This window comes from Phaseolus vulgaris, chromosome 9 (assembly GCF_000499845.2).
Source record: "Phaseolus vulgaris cultivar G19833 chromosome 9, P. vulgaris v2.0, whole genome shotgun sequence".
Taxonomy (NCBI): Eukaryota; Viridiplantae; Streptophyta; class Magnoliopsida; order Fabales; family Fabaceae; genus Phaseolus; species Phaseolus vulgaris.
The window spans coordinates 876884-902637 of NC_023751.2; the positions used below are offsets into that span (position 1 = coordinate 876884).

Consider the following 25754-nt stretch of genomic DNA (forward strand, 5'->3'; position numbering starts at 1 on the left):
TCAGAAATTTGTGACTGTCCTTTGTTGGTGATATACTATAACTTACTGGATTGAATAAACTAATGTCAGTTTTTCAGGATTAATTTTTATAGATTTCTTTAAAATTACTAAACAGTATAATGAATTATTTTTGTAGAGGACTAATTCTTACAAAAAAAAAATTAAAATAACTAAAAACACGGAAAAACTAAGTCATATACAACCTAATTCAAATTACATGCATATAAAGAAAGATGAAAGCCAGAGTTTTTATGAAAATAAAAGATGAAGAATAATTTCATGTTGTCATTTAAATAAAACATTGGAAAAAACAATATTTTAACAAATAATAATTTTATTCAAATGTTAGAGAGTAAATTTTATAATTTTGTTATTAAATAAAAAAAATTATCTCCGTAGAATTAAAAAAAAAAACTGTCAATATCCTGAACTTGAGGAGGTCTTTCCACAGGTAGGAAAAATAGTGTTTCTTGTGAAACATCAGATAATAAAGAAAAAGAAAAAAGAAAAAGTAATGGAATGATAGAAAGAAAGCACATTGAATAGCACTTCTTGCAGTAGCAGTACCCTTTCTTTATTGGTATTTGTTTTTTATTATTTTACATATTACGCTCAAATTATTAATTTTAAAAAAATTGTCAAGAATAACTAAAAAGAAATTAAAGTACATGCATGAACATTACTACACACAGGATACACCATAGATAAGTCGAAATAAATAATATAACAAAATAATTAAGAACAGTTGATAGTAGAAATAGACAATAATCAGTGTAATTAAAAATAAATTTAAAGCCCTCTTGTAGGGAGAATAATAACTCAGAATAAAACCCCATATCTCAGACACAGTAACACTTCCAAGCATTGAGCAAGCAAACCCTCACTTCCTTTGCCGGCTCTCAATTTTTCGAACCCCAAACCCTAGTTCAGTTTCGTTTTCATCTCTAATAATTGCACTCTTATACGTTTTCACGCTATTCATGTGGGTATATTTTTATTTTGGGTTTGAAAAAAAAGTAAGAGAGAGTGGGTTGTAGCTCGGTGGAGAAAGGAAGAAAGAAGATTATGGAGGATTCCTTAGAGCAAAAATGGAAGCAGCGAGAGTTCATGTTGGCATCAGTTTCCGACCTATCTTCCGCTCCTCCGTCCGCTTCTTTGCCAGGAATAGCTCGCTTTGACTCCGACGGTCTCCAAATTCATCACGAATCTCAACAGATTCCGCTCAGTATCGATCCTCGAACTGTTCTGGTTCGTTTTCACCTTCTGCATCTTTGCTTAACTATTGCAGTAAAACAAGATTTTTTTTTTAGCCTTAATACTCTGCTCTGTGTTTTTTATCTTATACGGCTGCTGAGTTATTTTTTTTTTATTCTTGTCGTTTTCTTTTTTTCTTCTTTAAATTTTAATGCTGTGTTTTTGCTTTCTTTGTTCACTGAATGAGCAAATAGCCAAGTATTCAATGAATGAAATGACAATCTTCATTAGGATCTCTTAATTATTCTTACTTCTTTGTTTGACCTGGTGTCTGATATCTTGAAGGGTCCAAGATTTATCCATGCAAATAGAGCAATTTTTGTGAGGAGCATTAGATACCAAACCCATCCCCAAAGAACAACAATGTTCAACTAGAAGAAGCAACTTGAAAAAGTACAACCAGTAAAGAATGACACATCCAACCCAAGAAGAGATTTACAACAACAAGAATACCTCTCATCGTTTTCTTCTACGAGTTATTTAAATATCCTTTTCTCGAGAGAATTAAATAAATTTGAATGTAAACAATGTTTTTTTTTTGGGCAATAAATTAATAAAATAAAATGAGACACTTTAGGGGTGTTTCAACCCTTATACATAAGTCATACCTGGTTAAAACTTTCAACATGCCAAGACAAAGAAAATAGACGCTCCACTTACACAAAGAGCATAAGCTTTGGAGCCGCCCCTACCCATAACAACACTCTTACACAAAGAACCTTGTCTTTCAGAGAACAGTCCCTGCCCATAACAAAATTGGTTCTACAAAAAACTAGCTGAACACAAAACTTAAAAGTTTCAAACATAATGACTAAGTGAGACTTTATCCCTGATGCCCTTTTACAGCCTTGTGGTCTCTTAACACTTTTGCCTGCTTCCCAAATAACCTGCAACATTTAAAGCTTAACAAAAAATCCTAGCATATGATGTAAGGTTAGCTGCTAGAAATTTATCAAGCTAACAACAAAGTGTTTAAATGCTTCCTTCCTTCTTTCAACTATGAGTAATGCTTGCTTCCAATAACTCCATCCCAATAACTCCAATCCACTCCCTCGTAGAGCTTTGTTGGCGGGCAAGCTAAGTAAAGCATAATCCTTCCATTCTGATTTTAGTCTTGAGTACCTGCACCAAAAGACCATACCTTTCACGCCTCGCAACCATCACAAAGACTAACATATGACTGTACCACTAAGTGATCAAAGCACAAGAAGGGAAAAAACAAGGCAAACAAGATCGCGCAAGGTAAATCATGCTTTCAGACCGAAAAAGTTACCTAGTTGCCATATTAATGCAAGTTTGTGGGGATAAAATCCAATCAGAAAAAGAAAAGTTTACATTCCTTATTTTATGTTTCATCCATGCCCAGGATTGTACCTGTGCCAGGGTGAAGATTTCATTTGCATCACTCTTTGCTTGGTTAAAAATAACTCTATTCCTATGCTTCCAAATGCACCATATCACGGAAATCCACAGACTTTTCCACAGCTTATTACCCTCTTTGTTAAAGCACAAACAAAAGAATTGGTCAAAGTGGTTTTCCAAGGCATTGTGGTTCACTGTACTAATCCCAAGCCAATTACTGCACATGTTCCATACTGAATTTGATACCTTACACGTAATGAGGATGTGTGAGGTTGACTCTTCCTCCTTCCCGCATAGAGGACAATATGTATCACTCATTATTATCCCTTTTTTGTGAAGATTCTGCTTCGTAGCTATCCTATCCAACATGGCCCTCCACACGTAGAACTGAGATGAGGGCATTACTTTTAGATTGAATGTAAACAAATTTTGAAGAGTTATTTTTCCCTCTTCTATAACTGCAATATTGTTGATTCATTGAGAAATAAATTTGTGGAGATTGAGACTTTAATAAATAAAATAAAGGTTTGAGTGGAACATAATGAAGCAAAGGGGTAGATGAGTTCCTATTTTCTCTGATCCATCTGTACTGGACCAGAGCGCTGAGCTCAGTGCTCAGGTGATCGGACATTGGCACCTGCATCGGCAGGTCGATTCGGTGGTCTGATCGAGTTAATGAGCCACTTAAGTGAGTCAGGAATACATGCATTGAAGTTCATTCATATATATAAGGCTTGATCAACGAGAAAGTGCAGGTGGTGTTTATAGTACATTCGGGTCCAACACAAGTAAATACCCCCCAAAGACGCCTAGGCCCAAGAGCGCTAGGGTTTTCGGGGGTAAGTTGCATGCATGATACGTGAAGGCTAGTGCGCCTACAGTAAACAGATGGGCCCCATGATGTTGGTACATGAGTTGGTACCCTGACGGTCATGCTGTTAAGATTATGCATTCCAAGGAGGGAGATTCTGGGAGGTTGTTGCACTAAGATTGTGCACATTGTAACAGACTCTCCTCCTATGAAACCTACTTTCACTCGAGATAAGGTTCTCTTGAGAGAAGAGTAGTTACAAGTAGTAACCTAAGAGTAGTCTATAAAAGGGACTTGAGATCCCTGGTAAAGGTACACTGTTTCTAAGACTGAAACTATTTACTTATTCTTTCTCAGCCCAGTACTAACTTGGTCATCGGAGTGCAATCATCAGGTAGGGCCCCCTTTGTTTCAAACGAAGTCGCGTTCCAACATCCCTGGGAAAGAGCAAATTCGGCAGAGGCAGACGGATTCACAACCTGTTCCCAGAGTCAACCGACGACCAGGTCAACCGGCAAGAATATTTGGCGCCCACCATGGGGCCCGATAAAACTAGGTCTCATCCACAGTTGTGATAAGAGCTATCAGAAGATATGAGGAATACAAGACAAGGTAAATCTGGACAGGAAGAAGGCGACAACGTTACCATGTAGCAACTCATGGAGACTATCTGCACTCTTCAACAGACAGTGGCGGCATCCAAGGCTGATCAGGGAAAGGGTTTTGGCTGAGGTACGAGCCGAGCAGGCACTTAGACAAGACTAATTCAAGGTCGAGTTGGACGCATTGCGGACAAACAACAAAGAGTTACGCAGGGCCAATGAGAAGCTGCAGAGAGATCTATAACGCTTAGGGGAACGTAGAGCAGGGGAGCACAACCTGCCTATTCCCATTAGGGCTCTCCCCATGTCGTTCTCTCGGGCAATCATGGATGTCGTGATACCAACAAATTTCATGACACCCAGAATCACTTTCACAGGTACCGAAGACCCAAAGGCCAACATCACGACTTTCCATACTCAAATGATGATTTTCGGAGAAACAGATGCCATGCATTGCAAACTGTTCATAGGGACGTTAGTAGGCACGACATTGGATTGGTTCATCGGACTCCCGGACGGACAGTACCAAGGAGAGCCCCTGAAGGACTTCCTGAACCGGTTCAGAGCGTTGGTGGTAAAGCTCCACACCAAGGATGAAGCTCTGATGGTGCACGTCTTCAGGCGGGGAATTCTATCAGGGCCCTTCAGCTATTCTCTAATAAAAAATCTTCCGAAGACGTTCAACAAGATCCATCAACGAGCTGTTGCCCACATCGACCAAAGAGCAGGTAACGGTAAAACGTGGGAGCGTTGGGCTGACAAGACCTTGTGAGAGTAGCTGAGCTCAACTCATGAGGGTACATGAAGCTGCGACAGAGAAGAGATCACCAGCCTGCCAGGTACCCTACGAACCGAAAAAGCACCAGACTAGGGCAAGAGCGAAGGGAGACCTGCCCTGCCGACACAAGTTCAAAATAAGCCTGAAGGAGTTTATCGTTATCCCAGACGTGGCGGACAAGCTGAAATTACCCCTAAAGAGTGACAAGAATTTGGGGCTAAGCAGGAGTACCTGGTGCGAGTTCCACAAGGCCTTTGGGCACCAATTGGCTGATTTGGTGAAAGATGGATTCCTGAAAGAATACCCAGAGGAAGCTCACGAAGCCTCAATGGTGGTGACCCCAGCAGGGGATTAAGGACACGAAGTGCCAGTCCATGGTAAGGTTAACACGATCTTTGAGGGTTTCTTTGGGGAAGGATGCACTGCCTCCCAACGAAAGAAGTATGCTAGAAAGGTGATGACAGTAGAAGCACGGGAACCTGACCAGTCACCTGAGCCCGACCTCTACTTCACGAAGGCTGATTTGCAGGATGTGGTCTCACATGATAATGACCCGATGGTAATTTCAGTGGTGACAGTAGGGAGAAGGGTACACCGAGTCCTCATCGACCAAGGGAGCTCGACATATGTAATGTTTTGGTCGACCTTCAACAAATTGCAGTTATCGCCCGACCAGCTGAGACCATACGACGATTGTTTGTACGGTTTCGCTAGAGACCAAGTAGAAGTAAAGGGGCACGTGGAGTTAAGGACGACCTTCACAGATGACACCACATCCCGAACCGTCAATATCAGGTACCTCGTCGTCAACGGTCTCTCAACTTACAACATCCTGTTGAGCATACTTGCTCTGAATAGGATAAGAGCAGTGGCCTCGACGAGGCATATGAAGATGAAGTTGCCTTCCCTTGAGGGAGCGATAATTACCATCAAGTCTGACCAGAAGACGACAAATAATTGTTATGAGAATAGCTTGAAGGCGAAGAAAGGGGTATGCTCGATCACCAGCCAACCTTAAGAAGGAAAAGGGGTCGCCCGTGCAGAGATGACCCGTGAAAGGTGATTTGAGCCTGCAGGTGAGGTACTGGAAAAAGGGAGATCGAGGGAAAGAAGTTTAAGCTTGACAAATCTTTAGGACAAGAAATAAAGGACCAGATCGTTGAGGTGATAGCACGACATCTGGATGTCTTTGCGTGGTCTGCCTCGAACATGCCCGACATCGATCCTGATTTCCTGTGCCATCGTCTCACGATGGATCCAAAGGTCAGGCTTGTCCTACAGAGGCGGAGGAAGTTCAATGAAGAAAGACGCCTGGTCATTAGGCAAGAGACCCAGAAGTTGTTAAGTGCTTGTCACATAAGAGAAATCCAATACCCTAAGTGGTTAGCAAACGCGGTGTTGGTCAAGAAGACCAACAGGAAGTAGAGGATGTGCGTCAATTTTATGGATTTGAACAAGGCCTGTCCAAAGGATTCATATCCGCTGCCTAGCATCGACGCCCTGATGGATAGCGCGTTAGGTTGTCGACTTCTCAATTTTCTGGATGCCTTCTCAGGCTATAATCAAATTCGAATGCATCCTTGAGATGAATGCAAGACAACATTCATGACACAAATCTCTAGTTATTGATATAAGGTGATGTCCTTTGGGCTCAAGAACGCTGGCGCGACCTACCAAAGGCTGATGGACAGGGTTCTCGCCCCTAGGATAGGGCGAAACATGCAGACATACGTGGATGATATGGTCGTCACCTCCAAGGAGAAGAACCAGCACATTGCCGATCTAGAGGAGCTATTCACCATAATAGCCAGGTATAAATTGAAGTTAAATCCTGAAAAGTGCGTATTCGGGGTGGAAGCAGGGAAATTCTTAGGGTTTCTCCTTACCGAGCGGGGAATAGAGGCTAACCCCGAGAAGTGTGCGACAATCATAGCTATGAGAAGCCCGACCTCGGTGAAGAAGGTACAACAGCTAACAGGATGCATGGTCGCCTTGTCTCGATTTGTATCAATTGGAGGAGATCAAAGACATCCCTATTCTTAGGGAGGAACAACCGATTTGTATGGACAGGCAAGTGTGAGGAAGCGTTCCTCAAGCTGAAGGAGTACTTGGCCAACTCGCCGATTCTGTGCAAACCGCTGCCAGGCACACCCCTTCGCCTATACTTTGCTATTACAAATCGAACGATCAGCTTACTCATAGTTCAGGAGCAGGATCGTGTCCAGAGGCCTATATATTTTGTTAGCAAAGTGCTGCAGGGGCCCGAGGTGTGTTATCAGGCCATTGAGAAGGCAAAACTAACAATAGTATTCACAACACGAAGACTCCGCTACTATTTTTAGAGTTTCACAGTGATCATAATGACCGACCTTCCCATCCGCAAGGTCTTGCAAAAACCTGATGTGATGGGTCAGATGGTGCACTGGGCGGTCGAGCTGTCCGAGTTCAATGTGCAGTATGAGCCGAGAGGACCTATCAAGGGCCAAGTTTATGCTGACTTCGTGGTAGAACTCTCCTCGACAGCCACACACCCAGATAGTGGATATTTCTAGTGGGTCTTTTCTGTGGACGGGTCCTCTAACCAACAAGGCAGTGGGGCTGGTATCGTCTTGGAGGGACCAAACGGGTTACTGATCGAGCAGGCCCTATGATTCGCTTTCAAAGCTAGCAACAATCAAGCTTAAAATGAGACCTTGGTAGCAGGAATGTTGCTAGCCAAAGAGATGGGTGCTCGAAGCTAGTTAGTGAAGAGTAACTCGCTACTAGTAACTGGGCAAGTTACGGGCGATTACCAGGCCAAGGACCCCCAGATGGCCGCGTATTTAAAGTATGTCATGCTCTTGAAAGAGGTCTTCGCTGCATTCAAGTTGGTACACATTCCCAGGGAACAGAATGTCTGAGCTGACTTACTGGCGAAGCTCACCAGCTTAGGCGGGGGGGCCGATAGAGGACAATTATCCAGGAAACCTTAAAAGCGCTCAGAACCACCACAGGCTGCGCGAAAGAGGTCCAATAGGTGAGTGTCTTCGAGGGCGGAAGGAGAGGTCATCGGTCGTTGACCTAGGAAACGTTGAGGATACCCAAGATAAGTGCATACAACTTGTCAGTGGAAGAATCGTTGGACATTTGTCTGGTTGATATAGGTGAAACCTGTATGACACCCTATAAGTGTTACCTGGCTGATGGCCTACTCCCACAGGAGCCAACGGAGGCTAGAATCGTTAAGAAGAATGCAGACAAATATACCCTGGTAGATGGAAAGTTGTTCAGGCATGGCTACACTCACCCTATCTTGTCCTGTGTGAGTGGTGAGCAGTGTACACATATCATGGTTGAGCTCTATGAAGATATCTGTGGGAGTCACATCGGTGGACGAACTCTCTCATCAAAGGTTGTTTGAGTAGGGTATTACTGGCCGACCATGAGAGAGGACTGCATGAAGTACGCACAGCGGTGCAAACAGTGCCAACAACACGCCGATTGGCATCATGCACTCCTAGAGGAGTTGCAATCGATCCACAACCCATGGCCTTTCCACACATGGGGGATTGACATCTTGGGTCTGTTTCCCTTAGCAGTTCACCAGATGAAGTACCTGGTGGTAGCCATAATGGATAGAAGTCGAGCCTGTAGCACAGATCACAACTCACAAGGTTTAACACTTTGTGTGAAAGAACATAGTTTGTCGTTTTGGAATCCCAAAGCGTTTAGTGTCTGACAATGACACCCAGTTTGCAAGTCATCAGCTAGGCAAACTATGCACAGAGCTCGACATCAAGCAGGTGTTCACCTCGGTTGAACACCCCAGACGGATGGGCAGGTCGAATCTACTAACTGAGTCTTGCAAATAGGCCTAAAGTGGAGACTGGAGAAAGCCAAGGAAACTTAGGCATATGAGGTTCCTAGAATTGTGTGGGCCTACCACAACACTCCCCAATCCACCACCAAGGAGACACCTTTTAGCTAGGTGTATGGATCGAATGCCATGATCCCCGTCGAGATCCAGGAAAGTTCGTCACGATTTCAGAACTTCGTGGCTGAGGAGTCTAGCGAGGAAAGAAGAGTAAACTTAGATCTACTTGACGAGGTCAGAGAGGAAGCACGCATCAAGGCCGAAGCCTGGAAAAGAAGGATGGAATATAAACAAAAGTCCAAGCTGAAACCTCGACAGTTCCAGGTCGCCGACCTGGTAATGCGAAAGGCTCACCCCTATCAGTTGGAGAATAAGTTGTGTCCTAAGTGGACTGACCCATTATGCGTGATAGAGGTGCTCGGGAACGGATCGTATAGACTCGAGACCTTGAAAGGCGGGATTATTCCCCAAACATGGAATGAGGCCAATCTTAAATTTTATTTCAGTTAATTATGCTATTGTATGTAGTACGAACGTTTAAGGGGACACTCTTGTTCCCTTATCAGGGTTTTTTAATGAGGTCGCCCAATAAAAAGTTATTTAAAAAATATGCTTGCAGTATATCATGTTAACAGTAAAAGCTCCCCTTGGTAAGATTCCAAGAGTGGGAGCATCAAGATCCACAACGATTCAGGCGAGAGGACCTTCCGCTCATTAAGACTCTGAGCTTGGGTACCCCTGAATCATAGCTCGCCAACGTTTGGCTCGAGTTGGGAAAGTAAAATCTCCCCTTGGTAAGATTCCAAGAGTGGGAGTAGTAAGGTTCATAGTGAACCACAATGAAATCTCCCTTTAGGGAGCAATAAGATTCATAGTGAACCACAATAAAATCTCCCCTTGGTATGATTCCAAGAGTGCGAGCAGTAAGGTTCATAGTGAACCACAGTGAAATCTCCCTTTAGGGAGCAATAAGGTTCATAGCGAACCATAGTAAATCTCCATTTAGGGAGCAATAAGGTTCATAACGAACCATAGTGAAATCTCCCTCTTAGGAAACAGTAAGGTTCATAGCGAACCATAGCGAAATCTCCCTTTTAGGGAGCAGTAAGTTTCATAGCAATTCAGGCGGGAATACCTCTTGCTCAGAGAGCACAGGTAACCCTGGTCGTCGCTTGCCATTGTATTGGCACGAACCACAGTGAAACCTCCCTTTAAGGAGTATGTACAAATAAGGCAAAACAATTCGTGCAAGAGGACCTGTTGACCAGAGAGGCTCTGAGCTCAGCTACCCCGAAGCATATGTTTACAATTGGTTAATCATGAAGACGACGCTACTTAAGTGTGGGCGACCATTAACGTTCGATTAGTTGTTAAAGTTATGAAAGTTGTATTCATCGCTACTAAGCTAGTCGAAGTCAGGTAAGGAAAACATGTATATATATATATGTATATATATATATATATATATATATATATATATATTAGAATTGCAAGTTGTTCATAAGATTACAAAAGGGAGTCAATAACGGGGGAATCCCACACGGCTATTCCTCATCTACCAGTTGCCCATCTACGACAACTTTGCCTAAACCTATTTGGGAGAGGTCCAACTCAGGGTGGACACAGGTGGCCTGGGTGACAACGTCCTCGAAGCCTGCCGCGTAGGAGTCAGCGGCATCACTCATCAGGTCTTCTATGGTTTTCTAAAGGAGCTCATCTTTCTATGCCAGCTCATCCTTCTGCCTGGCCACCTCCTCATCCCTTTTATCTAGTTCTTCCTTCAGCTATTCCACCTCAATGCGGAGATCATTGTTCCTCGTGTATAGCCCGAAGGCCTCTTGGGACTTCCAAACAAGAGAGCCTTGGTCTTTTGATGAACTTTTTGAAGCTCCTCCACCTCCAGTGTGAGTTCGGTGACTTGTCGTTTGAGCCCTGCAGCTTGAAGGGCTTCGTCTTTGGCTAGCTCCTTCGATTTCCACAATTTGGAAAGGAGAAAAAAGTTTGCAACTAGGGTTTCCCCCAGTTGCCTTGTAGGATGCTCCATCAATGGACTCTCCTCCAAGTTTTCCAACCTTCCTCTAACTTTGGAGGAGAGCAACATTCTTTGAAGGAAGAAAGCTGGGTCTGAGGAGGGATCCCACTGATCTTCCTCTGAGTCACTTTCCCCCCTGCCCTCCTGCACTACAATGTCGTGAGGAGGGGAAACACTGGGTGGAAAGTCCCAGTACGAGGGAGCTTGGTCATCTGAGATAGAATGAGCGGAGGTTGCATCAGCACCCTTTTGTTTTCTTTTGAAGACGAGTCCTGAACATGTCTCTTCGTCTCCAGAGGGAACGGTTTCAGCCACCGCTTTCAGTTTTTTATCCTTGGCATAAGGGGCTGGGGCGACCTTCTTCTGCATGGCCAAAGCAGCTAAGTTTCTTCTTTTTTTAGCATCCAACATACTTTCTGCATAAGAACAAAGAAGAATTCAAAAAACACACACACATAAGATATTGCTAGTGGGAGTAAAGGGAAGGGGGATACCAATGTATGCCTTAAGATTCGTTGGGTTGTACTCGTGCTTTTTCAAGGTGGCAGTGCTAAACACCACCTTGAGGTTGGAGAGGAAAAGGCACACCTCTCGTTCTCATTGGGGCAGGTTTTCAAGGCATTTGGGTTTTTGGAATTCGGGTTCCTCAGTCTAGTATAGAGGGAACCCGTCCATAAGGGTTGGATCGTTGTCATTGCAGCGGATTTTGAAAAATTTGCCTTTGAAACCTTTATAAGATTGCTGGAAGAGGGTCAACAAAACTCTCCCACCAACTCCATTGAAGCTCACCCATAACTGGGGACCTAGCCATTTGGCTTCAAAGAAGTATAAGAACACTTCCACTGATGGCAGATGGCCAAAGTGGTGGCACAAGATAGAAAATCCCCGAACAAACAACCAACTATTTTGGTGTAGCTGGGCAGGGACAATGTTGATTTCGGTGAGAAGGGCTCTTTCAAGACTGTATAAGGGAAGGCGAAGAAGGAGTTTTTTTGAAAACGTAGAGTAGAAGAAACCAAATGGGCCATCGGGGTCCGATGACTCATCACAACAGACGGGTTCATCTACCCTACAAGGCACAACCCTAACAAGCTTGTCATGCTCTCTACCAAAAAGAAGATTCTTTTTAGGGTGTTCGCTCTTCCTATACAACAGTATTTTCTCATGGGTTGTGAACTCAGAGGTTTCCTCTAAAAGGCGAACAAGGGCCCAGGGATACATGGTTTTGTAATCCATCGAGCAGGGAATCTAAACAAAGAAAAACGAATGCAATACTCAGATGAAGGAGCACATTCGCTTTGAAGAAATGAACAGTGAAACAGAAGAAAAAGGCATTTGCAAGCATAAAACACGAGAAGTTAAACAGTCCCAGCGTAGTTATGAGCATATTAAAGCATTTGAGGCAAGTTAAAAGCAGTTACCAGATAAAAACGCACCTTGAGGCAATTGATGAAACGAGGCGAGGAGGTGGGTTTGAGGAAGAAAAAGAATAGAGTATTTGAAAGAGAAACGCAAAGGGGAATGAAACAGTGAAGGGAGCATAAGAGTTCGAAGGACTAACATATAGTGGGAGCGTGAGCGACAACATTTCCCAACCGTTGGTGATGGCCATGTGTACGCTTGTAATGGAGTATGGTGAGACGTCACCTCAAAACACTGTGTGCGTCGTTTCGCTCATAAGACACGTAGGTCGCCCATGGGCGAACAATTAGCCTCTTCACTGGAACAAGTTCCAGTTCGAGCCTGGGGGGCTTGTGTACTTGACCAGAGTGTTGAGCTCAGTGCTCAGGTGATCGGACATCGGCACCTGCATCGACAGGTCGGCTCGGTGGTTTGGTCGAGTTAATGGGCCACTTAAGTAGGCCCCAAGAATGCGTGCGTTGAAGTTCATTCATATATATAGGCTTGATCAACGAGAAAGTGCAGGTGGTGTATATAGTACATTCAGGTCTAGCACAAGTAAATACCCCCCAAAGACACCTATGCCCAAGAGCGTTAGGGTTTTCGGGGGTAAGTTGCATGCATGATACGTGAAGGCTAGTGCACCTATAGTAAACAGATGGGCCCCATGATGTTGGTACATGAGTTGGTAAGATTATGCACTCCAAGGAGGGAGATTATGGGAGGTTGTTGCACTCGAGATAAGGTTCTCGTGAGATAAAGGTAGTTACAAGGAGTAACCTAAGAGTAGTATATAAAAGGGACTTGAGATCCTTTTTTTTTATCAGCAATGAATAAATTAAATTAAGAGAGATACTTTAGGGGTATCCCAACCCGTTTACAAACCACAAACTGGTTATACCACTGAGCAACCATAAAGAGGCTTAACCTGCAACAATAGATACATAGCTAAACCTTGCAAAAAACAGATTCATAGAAGTAGGATTGAGCTTACAAACCAACTAAACTCATCCTCCATGCAAGCGTGAGAAGGGTGCTCTTAGCTTGTGACCTATCCCTTAAAACGAAATCCTAAGGATGCCTCATTAGCAGTGGAAATGGCAGCAAGTACCCCGGAGTAACTTGCCTTACAAAATACCATCATATCTTTCACCTACGCACTCTTGAGTTGCTTAGCCCATCAACAAATTCAGGAGGAGATCAAACACTAAAACCAATGTGCTTGATATATATTCTCAGTTGCAGCAAGCTTCAAAAGTGGTGATTTCTCTTGCACTAAAAACAACCTCACACATTTCTACCCAAGTATGTTCTTCCAAGACCACCAGCTCACCTTCCAGCTAATATAACCAAATACCATCATCCAAAGCCATCACCTATCATACACCTACTGTTGTCCTTCCGTAACACCACCCTTCCATATCTTCATCTGTTGTAGCCTTGCTCCCAACTTACCCATGCCAAGACAAAAAATCATAGCTGTATGTACACGATGAGCAGCCTCAAAGCTCCAACAAGCCTGTCCTGCACCACTAAACCAGTTCCAACACTCTCACAACTAGACCAGTGATGTTTACGCCAGCTCACTTGTGGGTAAGAATGAATTGAGGGAAAGACAGTGCACTTCTCAAAGTAGTGCATACTCTCGAAAACTATTGAGCACCAAAGCTATCACAACTTCTCCCAAGATCCGTAACACTTACAAACCTCCAACACCAAAGCATCCCTCTCCAAGTATTTCAACTTGCTTGATTTGTCCTTGAATCTTCATAGGCACCTCGACCCATCCTCTGCTACCATCAGAAACCATGAACAACATTCCACTCAAAGCCTTCTTCTCCAGCAATCAATATAAGCTATTCCATTCCCCTGTATCTGCATCAAAGACTTGCCTGGAGGTACTACTTGAAGCTCCTAATGCAGATAATTGGATTAAGGACCCAATCAACGAATGAATAGTTAAAGGAAGGCGTTTTATGCTTCAACCATAGCCAAAACTTGAGTTGAGCCTTTTGGAAAACTTCCTCCACGTCTACTACCCCGTGCTGGAAAACAATCATGTTTCTTTGATCCCATATGCTCCTAATAACATTTGCCTAAACACCTTTCCATAACAAATTTTGTTTGCTACTAACTTGGAATAAGAAAAAGCTTTGAAAGTGCGCCTTTAAATCATTATGCTGAACAGATAAAATACCTATCCAATTAAAGCACATAGACCATACCCGTTGAGCGTGTTTGCATTCCAGGAAAAGATGTTGACATGACTCCTCCTTCAACTGGCATAAAGGACAAGACGTAGAGGTCATCAACACCCCTTTCTTGCTCAAACACACTCTATATGCATTCTACCCACAAGTACCCTCCAAGCTGTCGTTATTATGCTTGGGAATGCCTTTGCCTTCCACAAGAGTTTAAACACATCGGATTGAGGATCTCTAACTTGCTTAGTTAGGCATCCGTATGCGGATTTCACAGAGAACAATCTTGATTTCTCCTTCCCCCACGTGTGATTGTCCTTGACATTCTTCTTCAAAATGACCCTGGATAAGATCGTGCTGAGGTATGATTCCATTGAAGTCTCCCACTCAAATCTAGCATGCCTCCACTTCAAACTCCACCGCCACTCCGAGTTTATCCATTCACCAACCTCACCCACTGCTTGACCCTGATTTAAGGACAGGGAATAAAGTCGTGGGAACATGGATTTCAGATCGACACTTCCAACCTACACTTCCTCCCAGAATTTTACTATGTCCACATCCTATTTCCCATCCTAGCTCTTCTTGAAACCAACCTTTACCTCCTCCCTCCTTGCACATCTTTAGCAGGTCTCTCCACTACCAAGATTGAACTTTGGCAGGTGTTTGGCTGCCTTCTAGCTCCAGGTTGTACTTTGAATCCAATAACTCCTTCTACCTTCCATTCTCATCAGACAGACTGCGTCATCTCCATTTAGCTAAAAGAGCATAATTGAGCATACGTATATCCCGACAACCCAAACCTCCCTCCACTTTAGGTTTGCATACGTCTTTCCAGCTAATCTAGGAGATTGGCTTATTGGCTTTCCCCCATCCCCATAGAAATCTCCTTTGAATGCTCATAATCCTCTTACAAACCGCCACCGGTGCTCTGAAAAGGGATAAGTAATGCAAAGGTACAACCGTTAAAACAGAGTTGATGAGACAAATTCTCCATGCCATTGATAGGAATCTTCCTTTCCATACGCTAAGTCTTGCTTTTAACTTATTAATGACCGGTTCCCAAAACTGCTTCTTCCTTGGGTTTCCTCCCACTTCCAGGCCAAGATATTTGAACGGAATCCCCATCTGTGAACAATTTAGAGTCTTAGTGTAGCATGATATTGCACTGCTTTGAACGTTTATACCTGCTAGCCTGGACTTATGGAAGTTAATCTTTAAGCCCGAGGCTAACTCAAAACCCCTCAAAATGACTTTCAAAGTTAACACATTGTTGAAGGTGTCTTCACACAGAAATAAAGTGTCATCCGCAAATTGAAGAATACATATCTCTATCTCCTTGCTTCCAATCTTGAGGCCCGATAGCAAATTGACCTTCAAAGCTTGTCTGACAATTCCAGCAAGACCTTCTGCTGCCACCAAGAAAAGGAAGGGGGCTAAGGGATCACCCTGTCTCAACCTTCTTGATGGCTTGAACTCCTCCGTAGGGCTCCCATTGACCAGTATAGTTTCTGAAGCGGACTCCTTACAACCTCGGATCCAAGTGATCCATAAGTTATGAAACCCCATCCTGTGCAACATATCATATAAAATTTCCTATCTAACTGAGTTGTATGCTTTCTCGAAGTCCACCTTTAAGCAAAGCCCACTTCTCCCCTTTTTTTCTAAGATCCTCCACCACTTCATTAGCCATTAGCACACTATCTAGGATCCCTCTATTCTTTAGGAAGGCTGATTGGCTTTCATCTATGATTGCGGGCAACACCTTCTTCAATCTGCCAGCCAAAACCTTTGATATGATTTTGTATAGGGCTCCTACTAGTGAGATGGGTCTATACTGCTCAAGCTTAGATGGGTCCCTGACCTTAGGGATTAGAGCTATGAACGAAGCGTTACAACCCTTCGGAATGATCCCAGTCCTATGAAACAGAGCCATTGCTGCAGATATGTCATCTTTTATAAACTCCCAGCTTTTCCTGATGAAACTGAAGTTAAAGCCATCTGGACCAGGACTCTTCGAACCTTCACACTGCCACACTGCGTCCCTTATCTCTTCCTCCATGAACACCGCTACAAGTCTCTCATTATATGTTGGGTTAAGAGATTTAAAATCGACTTCATCCAACCTTACACCAAGATCTTTCGTAGCACTGAATCTAACTTCAAACATTTTTTTTTGCCTCTATGCGAACGGTACTTGGTTCCTCACACCATTGGTCCCCAACCTGGACGCCCTTCACTTCATTCCTGAGCCTTTTCCACCTCAATGATGAGTGAAAGAACCTAGTACAAGAGTCCCCATTTTTAAACCAGCTTGCTCTAGCCTTTTGACAGAAAAGGTTTTCAATTTTCTTCTCAGTCTCAACCAGACGGCTTGTCAATTCCATTTTTTCCAACCTCTCGCCTTCCCCTAAGCCCCCATTGCAGTCTTGGCAATCTAAAGCCTCCAGATTCTGAAGGATTCTCCTCTTAGTAGTATCAAGGTTTCCAAACACATCTCTGTTCCATAATTTCATATCCGATTTGAGCATTTTCAATTTTTCTTTAAAAACCGTTATACCATTCCCATGTATCGAGTATGACTGCTAGTTATCCTTCACCATCCTGTTAAATCCCCTTTCCAATAACCAAGCATCAATGGATCTGAAGGGCTTGGGTCCCCAGTCCTTCTCCACAGACTTAATCACCAGAGCACAATGGTTGGATACCTCCCTCCGTAGAACATACTGTTTACTCATGGGCCATAGCTTAAGCCACTCTTCAGAAACAAGCACTCTATCGATTCTTCTCTTAGCCGTTCCATCAGGTTTGAACCACGTAAAACTCTTGCCTACCCGAGGTAATTCTAACAGAATTCGGCATCAATGAAGCTATTAAAGCCAGTTATCTCACTTGACTGTTCACCCCATCCTCTAATGCCTTTCCTTTCGTTTCTGCTTCTCACAACATTGAAGTCTCCACAAAAGCACCAAGCTAGAACTTGAGAGGCCAGTTTAGCAGAAGAAAAATCCTCCCATAAGTTCTTCTTACCACTTAATGCACAAGGAGAGTACACATTAACCACCACACACCTATAGGAGGATTTAATAACACACTACAATAAAACCTTTGCCTAGCAAGTGATATTTTAAAGGCTTCTTTATGCCAAAGCGACAGTAAACTTCCATTCCCATCATCCCCTTTATTATGTATCCAACCAACATTGTTATCTCCCCAAAGAGAGAAACATCTACCATCCGAGATCTCCTTAACTTTTGTTTCCTGCACACACACGAATTCTGCTCCCTCGCTTCCAATGATATGCCTCAAATACCTGGCTTTGGTACCTCCCCCCAGGCCTCTTATATTTAAATTGACAATTATCATTTAAACACATCCTTCTTACCCTCCGCAACACTCTCCATAAACTGCAGATCTCTTACTTCCAAAGAAGAGTATTCATTGACAACCTTCTGTTCGTCCCTTTGGCACGTGATCCCCACTCTTCTACTAATCTCTCACAGTTTGGCCGGGGCCACAGGCGAATCAGGATCACCCAATCGAGTGTTGCAATTATCAATATCCCCATCAGAAAGCGAGACTGAGATCGTACCATGTCGGGAATGAGAAGAATTGTTCACATGTTTAGCTCTTGAACTGATTCTCACTAAACGCCTCGGATGGGACTTTGAATCTCCTAATTCCAATAGGCCTTTCTTCTTGCGTCGTCGTTGATAGGTTTTTGTCAACCTTCCCATCGACGTAATATCCTCTCCTGAACATGGCAAGTGACCGTTTCCTTTGCGAACGACCTCTTGACCAGATGCGTCTTCCTTATCATCGACTGGGCTGTTAACGAGCTCTCATTCCTGCTGCAGGATCATCGTCTTCGGACCACTCTCCACAATGTTATTATCGTCGTCGTTGCAGCACCATACACGCTAGAATCTGCTCCTTCTGTAAAGGTATACTATTACTAAGACTGAAACTATTTACTTACTCATTGTTTCTTAGTCAAGTACTGACTTGATCGTAGGAGTGCAATCAATAGGTAGAGCCACATCTAAATCTGCTCTTTCTGTAAAGGTATACTATTACTAAGACTGAAACTATTTACTTACTCATTGTTTCTTAGTCCAGTACTGACTTGATCGTAGGAGTGCAATCAACAGGTAGAGCCACATCTGAATCTGTTCCTTCTGTAAAGGTATACTATTACTAAGACTGAAACTATTTACTTACTCATTATTTCTTAGTCCAGTACTGACTTGATCGTAAGAGTGCAATCAACCGATCGTAGGAGTACAATCAACCGGTAGAGTCACATCTGTTTTAAACGGAGTCGCATTTTAATATCTTACAAATCCAGGAGAGATAAACAAATTCACAAACCGACGACCAACACAACGGAAAACACGATCCTTCACACCTTTAAATACAAACAAAAGAGTAAATACAAACAAAAGAGGTTAATTAAGAGAGCATAAGGATTAACTAGTTTTCATTCTATAATTAAAATTATAATAAATAAATATTTCTATTAGATTATAATTAAAGTTTATAAATATCTTTGTTGTTTAAATTTATATCTTAGATTTGTAATAAATAAGTTAATTTTTCAATGTATACGTTTAACTGTTAATATCTTAAAAGATTAATAAAATAGTAAATACTTTTTGTAAATTTTTCCTTACTCAATTTTTTTCTTATTTTTTTTATGCTGGTATAAATAAAATAAAAAGATAATATGCTGAAACCGGAAGGAATTACTTCCACCATTTCTTTTAAATTTTAGTTGTCAGATTTTGTAATTTTTTTTGTTTTTATTTATATGTGATTTCCAAAGTGTATGAGATGATATTAAATATTATTTAATTAATTACAATTTTATTTGTCATATTTTAATTGTAATTTTTTAAAATAGTTTTATTTTTATTTATTTATCATTTTCAAAGTCTAGGACATAACTAATTATTCTGACATTAACTGTTATTTCAACAAGTATATAAACTTCTAAGTTTGTATTTCTACAAATTTTACAAATTAATGTATAAATAAATTAATTAAATTTTTTCTTTTTTTCTTTTTTATTTCCTTCTTCAGAAAAGCTTCCCTAAACTCGTGGTTTTAACTTAGAAATTACATTTTTTATTAATTTTTGCATAAACTAAACAAAAATTACTTAATATTTTTATCTTCTTTTCTTCATTCTGATAGAAAAATAATTTATTTCTACAAGTATGAGCTGAATAAAAAACAAATTCCTTATTTTCTTCCTTCTAACAGCTTCCTACACTAGCAAAAATTATATTTTCTTTTGTTCTCTTCTTCTGATGAAGTTTATAAACTCAAATCATACCCTAAATTTGTTATTTAACCCTCGAAAAACAATTTTAGAATGCCGAAATGTTACTACAAAAATTGTTACTATATTATTTAAGGTATTATTATTCTAATATGTGTTGTTTATAATTCCTTAAAAACTCACTGCATTTAGATAAATTACGAAGCTTGCTTCTTTAGTTAATTAAAATATAAATCGAATATAAAAATTAGTAGAAACTGAGGGCCTTTTCCATGACAATAACAATACAGTATTTGAAAACAAGATAGCTTAAATTAATTAAGACACCCTGGCATCCATATGCATACATTATTTAAAAAAGACAAGTAGTTAGTTAATTAATTAATTATTAATCACCACTCAAACGAGATCATAACATAGAGCCACATTCAGAGAGATTTTCAGTGGTTGTGGTGCCCAGGCAATTTTTCTTTTATCTTCTCCATTATGCCCTTCTTGTGATGCTCAGGGTGGCTAGGGTTAGGGTTAGGGTTAGTGGCGGTTGGCCGTGTCGGGTGGGGAACACCAGTAGCAGTGGTGGTAGCTGTAGTTTTTGGTGGTGAATGCTGCTCCATATTCTTCCTCCCTGGTAGCTTCTCCTTTAGTTTATTCACTCCCTTCTTCCTCCTCCCACCCTGTCCATCATCCTCAGACTGCATACACAATTCAACAAGTAGTTTCAACAATTCTTGTATAAAGTTATAAAACGATTAAGGAAAGGAGGGAAGAAATGAAAACGATTACCGAGCTAGAGCTAGAGCTAGAACTGGAGGAACGATGAAGATCTCTAGTGTCCCTTGGTTGGGCTGCTATGAGATCCGCCACGGTGGTCGTGAATGTGGTTGAACCAGCACCACTGTAGGTCCGAAAACCAGAAGCTGCAGTGGCGGCTGACGGAGGAATAGTTGCAATGCCGGTGACGTGGACGGGGTTGCCGTGCTCGTCGGTTAATATAACTGGGTTACCGTGCTGATCGGTGAGGGGGATAGGGTTGCCATGCTGGTCTCGTAGTTGTGCTTCAGCCATTACAATTTCCTTAAACTCTTCACTTACCTCCGCTTCAACTTCAACTTCAACTTCAAGGTAACATATGTGCACTCACTGTGAGTGCGCCTAATTATATAACCTCGGCTACGTGGCGGTGAATATATGCATGTAATTCCACACCAACACGTGCTTCGACAAGACGCTGACACCTCACAACTGTTGCCACGTAAGGGGAATGAGGACAGGTGTCACTTTATTTCCAGGGTTACGATACCAGTCATCATATAATATTATAAAAAAAATTATAATATTAATATTTATTGGATTATAGATGTAAAAAACATTTTTATATAAAAATAAACATAATTTTTTTATAAGAATAGTATATAATTTAAATATATATATATTAAAAAGTAAATGTTATAATTAAATAATATAAAAAAATTAAATTATAATATTGAGGGTTGTAATATAATTCTAAAAAAATATGAATTCTCAATATATTATTATTTTCATATTTTCTTAATTTTTTTATCAGTTTCACAACCTTTTATAATAATAATATTTAAAAGTTATCTCACTTATTTTATCCGTCAAATAAACTTACCAAAATATTATATAGAATTATGATATATGTTGAGAAGTTAAAAGTAAAAGAAAAAAAAAATATTTTTTTACTGAAATTTGTGAGAAAAAAGAATTGTATAAAATATAAACCGGTGCTTTTTGACAGTGTAATTTTCAAAGTAATAATTTTCTATTATATAAATACATTTTTCAAATATAATTATTCTAATGGTGAATGAGTAAATTTCACCACTGCAAAAAATTTGCTCAAAATTTTGTAAGAAATAAACAGAAATTTGTTAATTATTTATGTAAGTATTATTTTCGTCTCATGTTTTTTTATTTATTTTGAAATTATTAATTTTATATATTTATCTTCTTATTCAACAGTTTTTATCATAATAATTTACTAACTGAAACAAAATAAAAGACATTTTGTTTCTCGTAATTAAATATAATAAATAAGTTGAAATGAATAAAAGTCTAATGTCCATAGAAAGGTGGCATAAGATTAAATGGGATGCTGTCATGGACCCTAAAACCAACAAAATGGGAGGATATTATTGTGACAGATTTCAGGTCTGATCTTCTGATTATGCCTCGTGGCATATAATGTGGATTACGCTACTGTGACTGATATTCATAGAGTCACGAGTTATCTTCTGCCATGTTCTGTTCTGGATATGCGTATGCATATTTTGTAGACCGCTTCTTCCTGTACCTTCATTCCTTCTTCCCCACCTCCATAAACTTTTAAAATTTCAAAATTTTCTTTCTAATAAAAAAATAAAAATAGAAAATTTGTTTTACCTTTTGTCGCAGAGTGAAAACAAAGGTGTTTGGTGTTTTTTGTTACTGTGGTGATGGTGACAGTGCTCCTTGTGGTGATAGTGACGGTGGTAACCGTAGTGGTGGTGCCGACAGTATTGCTATGGTGGTGGTCTTTACGGTTGGCTCGCCATTCTTAAGTAGGTCTTCAACCAGTGCCTTAAACACTTATTTCTGGATTGGTTAATCCGCTAGATCAACGAATTATACAATCCGTAACAATTTATGCAAAGCAATAAACTTCATGTTTATAATCCTGAATGTTTCCCCAATCCGTAAGACAATATTAAAATGTATCGGATTAGTTAATCTGGAGGTTTATCGGATCTGGAACGAACATACTCACTCTTTCGGATTGTTTAATCCAGTGCAAAATGAACTATGAATTACGTAATCTGGAAGTCATTTTAGAACTTCAAATATGGCTTACGGATTATGTAATCCGGAATGCAATTTGCTATTAAAATTTGACTTACGGATTACACAATCCGGAAGTCATTTTTAAGTTGTCAAATGCATTACGGATTACCTAATCCGAAAGGTATTATTGTAGTTATTAAATGAGTTATGGATTACACAATCCAGAAGGGAAATTGAATGCTATTTTTATCCCTTTGGATGCTATGCTTCTTTCTCCCACCCTCCGACGACAATGCTCTTCGTTATCCCTTTGACTCCAATTTTTCCCGCTCCCACAACAAAGTAAAACACTAAACCCACACTCAAAGCCTAAGCTTACCATTCTACCTTCATATAAATGAAGTTTCACACCGGTTTCCTCTACAAACCGATGTAATATACCCACACATATGAAACTGCCCTTAGTTTTAAAAACATGTCTTACACTGGTTACATGTACAAACTGATCTAATATACTGATACGACCCACATCCATAAAGAGATGACCATGAATGCCAACTTTGAAGGGTCATCTCAACAAGCAAAAGAAGATGTCATCAATAGGAGGAATGATCAAGGACCACAACACTTGAAGTTCTTCTTATTAGTGTTCTTAACATTGAAGCCCAAGCCCAACAAAAGCCCAAGCCCAAACTAAGGTCCAAGACCAACACATGATTTCATCATCCATCATGCCTCAGAAGATTATTAAGAGCAAGGACACAAACATTAATAGATAAGCATAAATTGATGTATCTTTTTATAATTTCTTTATAGTAGAATTAAGTATAACATAAAAGGGAGGTGTGGATAGGAGTTTAAGGTTTATGAGATGAAGAAACAAAGTCACACCTTCCATGTGACATGTTTTTTGGCTCCATTTTCAAATGGTTTTCATTTGAATTTTCCCACCTAAATTTCAGCCCTCTCACACTATAAAGGTGCTTGGCTCATGTAAAAATATATTGAAATTCAAGTAAAGTTACTATACTCAAATTGAGTGAGAATTTGTGAGACTTGTTCTCCTTACCTAGTCTTATCTTGTGAGTCTATGGGAGCTCTCAAGCTGCGGCATCCTTCACTCATCTTGGAGTCTATTCACCTTCCAAGTGGCGTGTACCTTTTCCCTTGCTTCAACCACATAAGTTCTTCCTATCATTCATCTTCTAATTCAATTTTCCATTCCATTCAATGCCTAAATATGATGTGTTGTTTTGTTCTTCATTCCAATCGGTTCATATGTCTTCCCTGTTCATTCTAATCGGTTAAAATGTGTTGTTTTCTGTTTTAATTGGATAATTTGTTCTTGTTCTTGTGTTCATGTTTCCGCACCATGTTTAACACTTATTCATCACCTATACTTGTGTTTTTCCTTTGATCTTTGGAAATGAACCTTCACATCTACTTAACACTTGTTAAGTTAATGTCCAGTGAGAATTTTCCTTAGATTTCTCACCTTAATTGTTTAAGAATCTTGATCCTAAATCTACAAAGTGTCACCTAATGAATCAACTTAAAATCAACTCACATCATGTGGTATCATGAACTATGATTTTGTTCATCTTTTTTAGTTGATTTAGCACTTTTAATTCAAGCAATTTACATTCAAGTACCTTTACATTCAAGTACCTTTACTTTCAAGTACCTTTACTTTCTGTTGGTTATTCATATTTTATTATTATTAATTCTGATTTTATTACCCTTAAACTATTTTACCGTTATATTGCATTAATGGTTAGTTTACAGGTCTGCTAGTATTCTTATTTTATAGCTTACAGTAATTGTAATTTTATTATATATATGATTGAGTAAATCAAAATGAATAAGATCAGTTTTTCAATTTTGTGCAATTACGTTCAATCAGTTGCTATAACCTTTTGCCTTTTCTTATTTCCTTCCATTAGTTCCTTCACTTTCAAGTACCTTTACATTCTTGTTCTTTAAATTCAAGTACCTTTACTTTCTTGTCATTATATTCGTGTTTTTAATTTTCTAGCACCTTTAATTCAGTGCAGAATTTTTTTTAGCCTTGTTATATTCATTGCATTTTTTCGTTTTGAGTATGTTCCTTGTTGTGCCTTTTCTTTGATCTTGATTTTTACTTTGTGTCATATGTTCTTAATGTTCTAGGTGTCCTTACTTTGATTCTTCTTGCTTACTTTTAATTGTGAACTTTACATTTCAATTAGAAACTTGTTTTAGTAAAAGTTGATGTTAAGTTCCAAACATATGATTGCAAGTGTTCAATTATCTTGAATCCACCAATTTATTTTGTGGAAAATTGAATATTCTTGACACTTTGCATGATGCAATTTGGATTAAAAATGAGCTAAAACAGCAAGCTCTTTTCATATTACCAAAACAGTACCGTTTTTACATAAAAAAACAGTAAGGAATTTCAAAACAGCAAGGTATTGTTGTTAACAAAAAAAAAAAAAAACAGCAAAGCATTTTATTTCCAAAGGCATCTTGCTTATCATTTGGTTTAGAATTTCATTTTTCACATTTATGGATTCAACTTGATTGACAAATTGTTTTCTACTTTGTGGAATTTTGTATCATTTTGCTTTAGTAATTTTCTAGTTCAAAAAGTTTCATAGTTAAAAGTTTAGTAAGGTTCTTTGAGTCTTCTTTTGTGTCTTTTCTTGATTGTCTTCTATTCAAAGTTTTGTCATATCTCTTTTCTAACTTTGGTTTAGTCTTTATTGTTTTAAACTTTTCTTGATTGTCTTTTCTTCTTTCCTAAAGTTTTGTGGTGATATTACTTTGAGCTAGTGTTGTTGCTTTGACATTTTTCACTTTAGAGTTATCCAATCCACAAGTGAGACTTTGGTTAAGGAAATAATTTTTTTTTCTTTGAGTGCTTAATTCCTTTTCTTCATTTTGGCCGTGAGCAATTTTTCATTCTAACTTGATTTCTCTAATTGTTTGTTCATTGTGTTTTGTGTTTGTTTGATAATATGGATCATCTTTCTAGTGGTGAATCATCTAAGCCGCATTCTCCTCAAAAAGCTTTTCTAATAGAAGAATTGAAGGAAGCTAAAAGAACCATTCCACAAAAAGAGGAAGCACTAAGACAAATGGAGGAAAGACTCCAAAGATTGGAAATGCAACATGAAAGGCCTCCAGAACAAAGAAGACAACATCATAGATATGAACAAGAAGTTCTCCAAATTATCAAGGCTATGATGAAGAAACCGAATGGAGAACGCAACATTTTGAAGATAGGTGCCAACATGTGGCAAAGCCTTATTTACCATTTGTAAAATTGCCTAGTTTTAGTGGAGATAGTGATCCTAATGTGTATTTAGGATGAGAGGTTAAATGTGAACAAATTTTTATGGTGCATGAGGTCC

At 40.0% G+C, this 25754-nt stretch overlaps 1 protein-coding gene and 1 long non-coding RNA gene across 2 annotated transcripts; one reads left to right on the forward strand and one right to left on the reverse strand.

Annotated features, from left to right (window-relative positions):
- Nucleotides 1-708: 708 nt before the first annotated feature.
- Nucleotides 709-25742, forward strand: LOC137821685 (uncharacterized). Its single transcript, XR_011082861.1, has 3 exons — nt 709-1248; nt 1540-18480; nt 25376-25742. It is a non-coding gene; the product is annotated as an uncharacterized lncRNA (long non-coding RNA).
- On the reverse strand, nt 19871-20705 carry LOC137822842 (late embryogenesis abundant protein-like). Its single transcript, XM_068627845.1, has 2 exons — nt 20362-20705; nt 19871-20270 (listed from the first exon to the last, which is right to left on the reverse strand). Exons 1-2 carry the CDS (start codon nt 20641-20643, stop codon nt 20019-20021), a joined length of 534 nt encoding a protein of 177 aa, XP_068483946.1. The 5' UTR covers nt 20644-20705; the 3' UTR covers nt 19871-20018.
- Nucleotides 25743-25754: the final 12 nt, after the last annotated feature.

What these genes read in the sequence shown, in the direction of transcription:
- LOC137822842 (XM_068627845.1), bottom strand. Translation starts at nt 20,643, where the DNA reads ATGGCTGAAGCACAACTACGAGACCAGCATGGCAACCCTATCCCCCTC. An exon ending in CTAGCTCTAGCTCTAGCTCG is followed by an intron (nt 20,271 to 20,361) that starts GTAATCGTTTTC and finishes TTGTGTATGCAG; the next exon opens with TCTGAGGATGATGGACAGGG.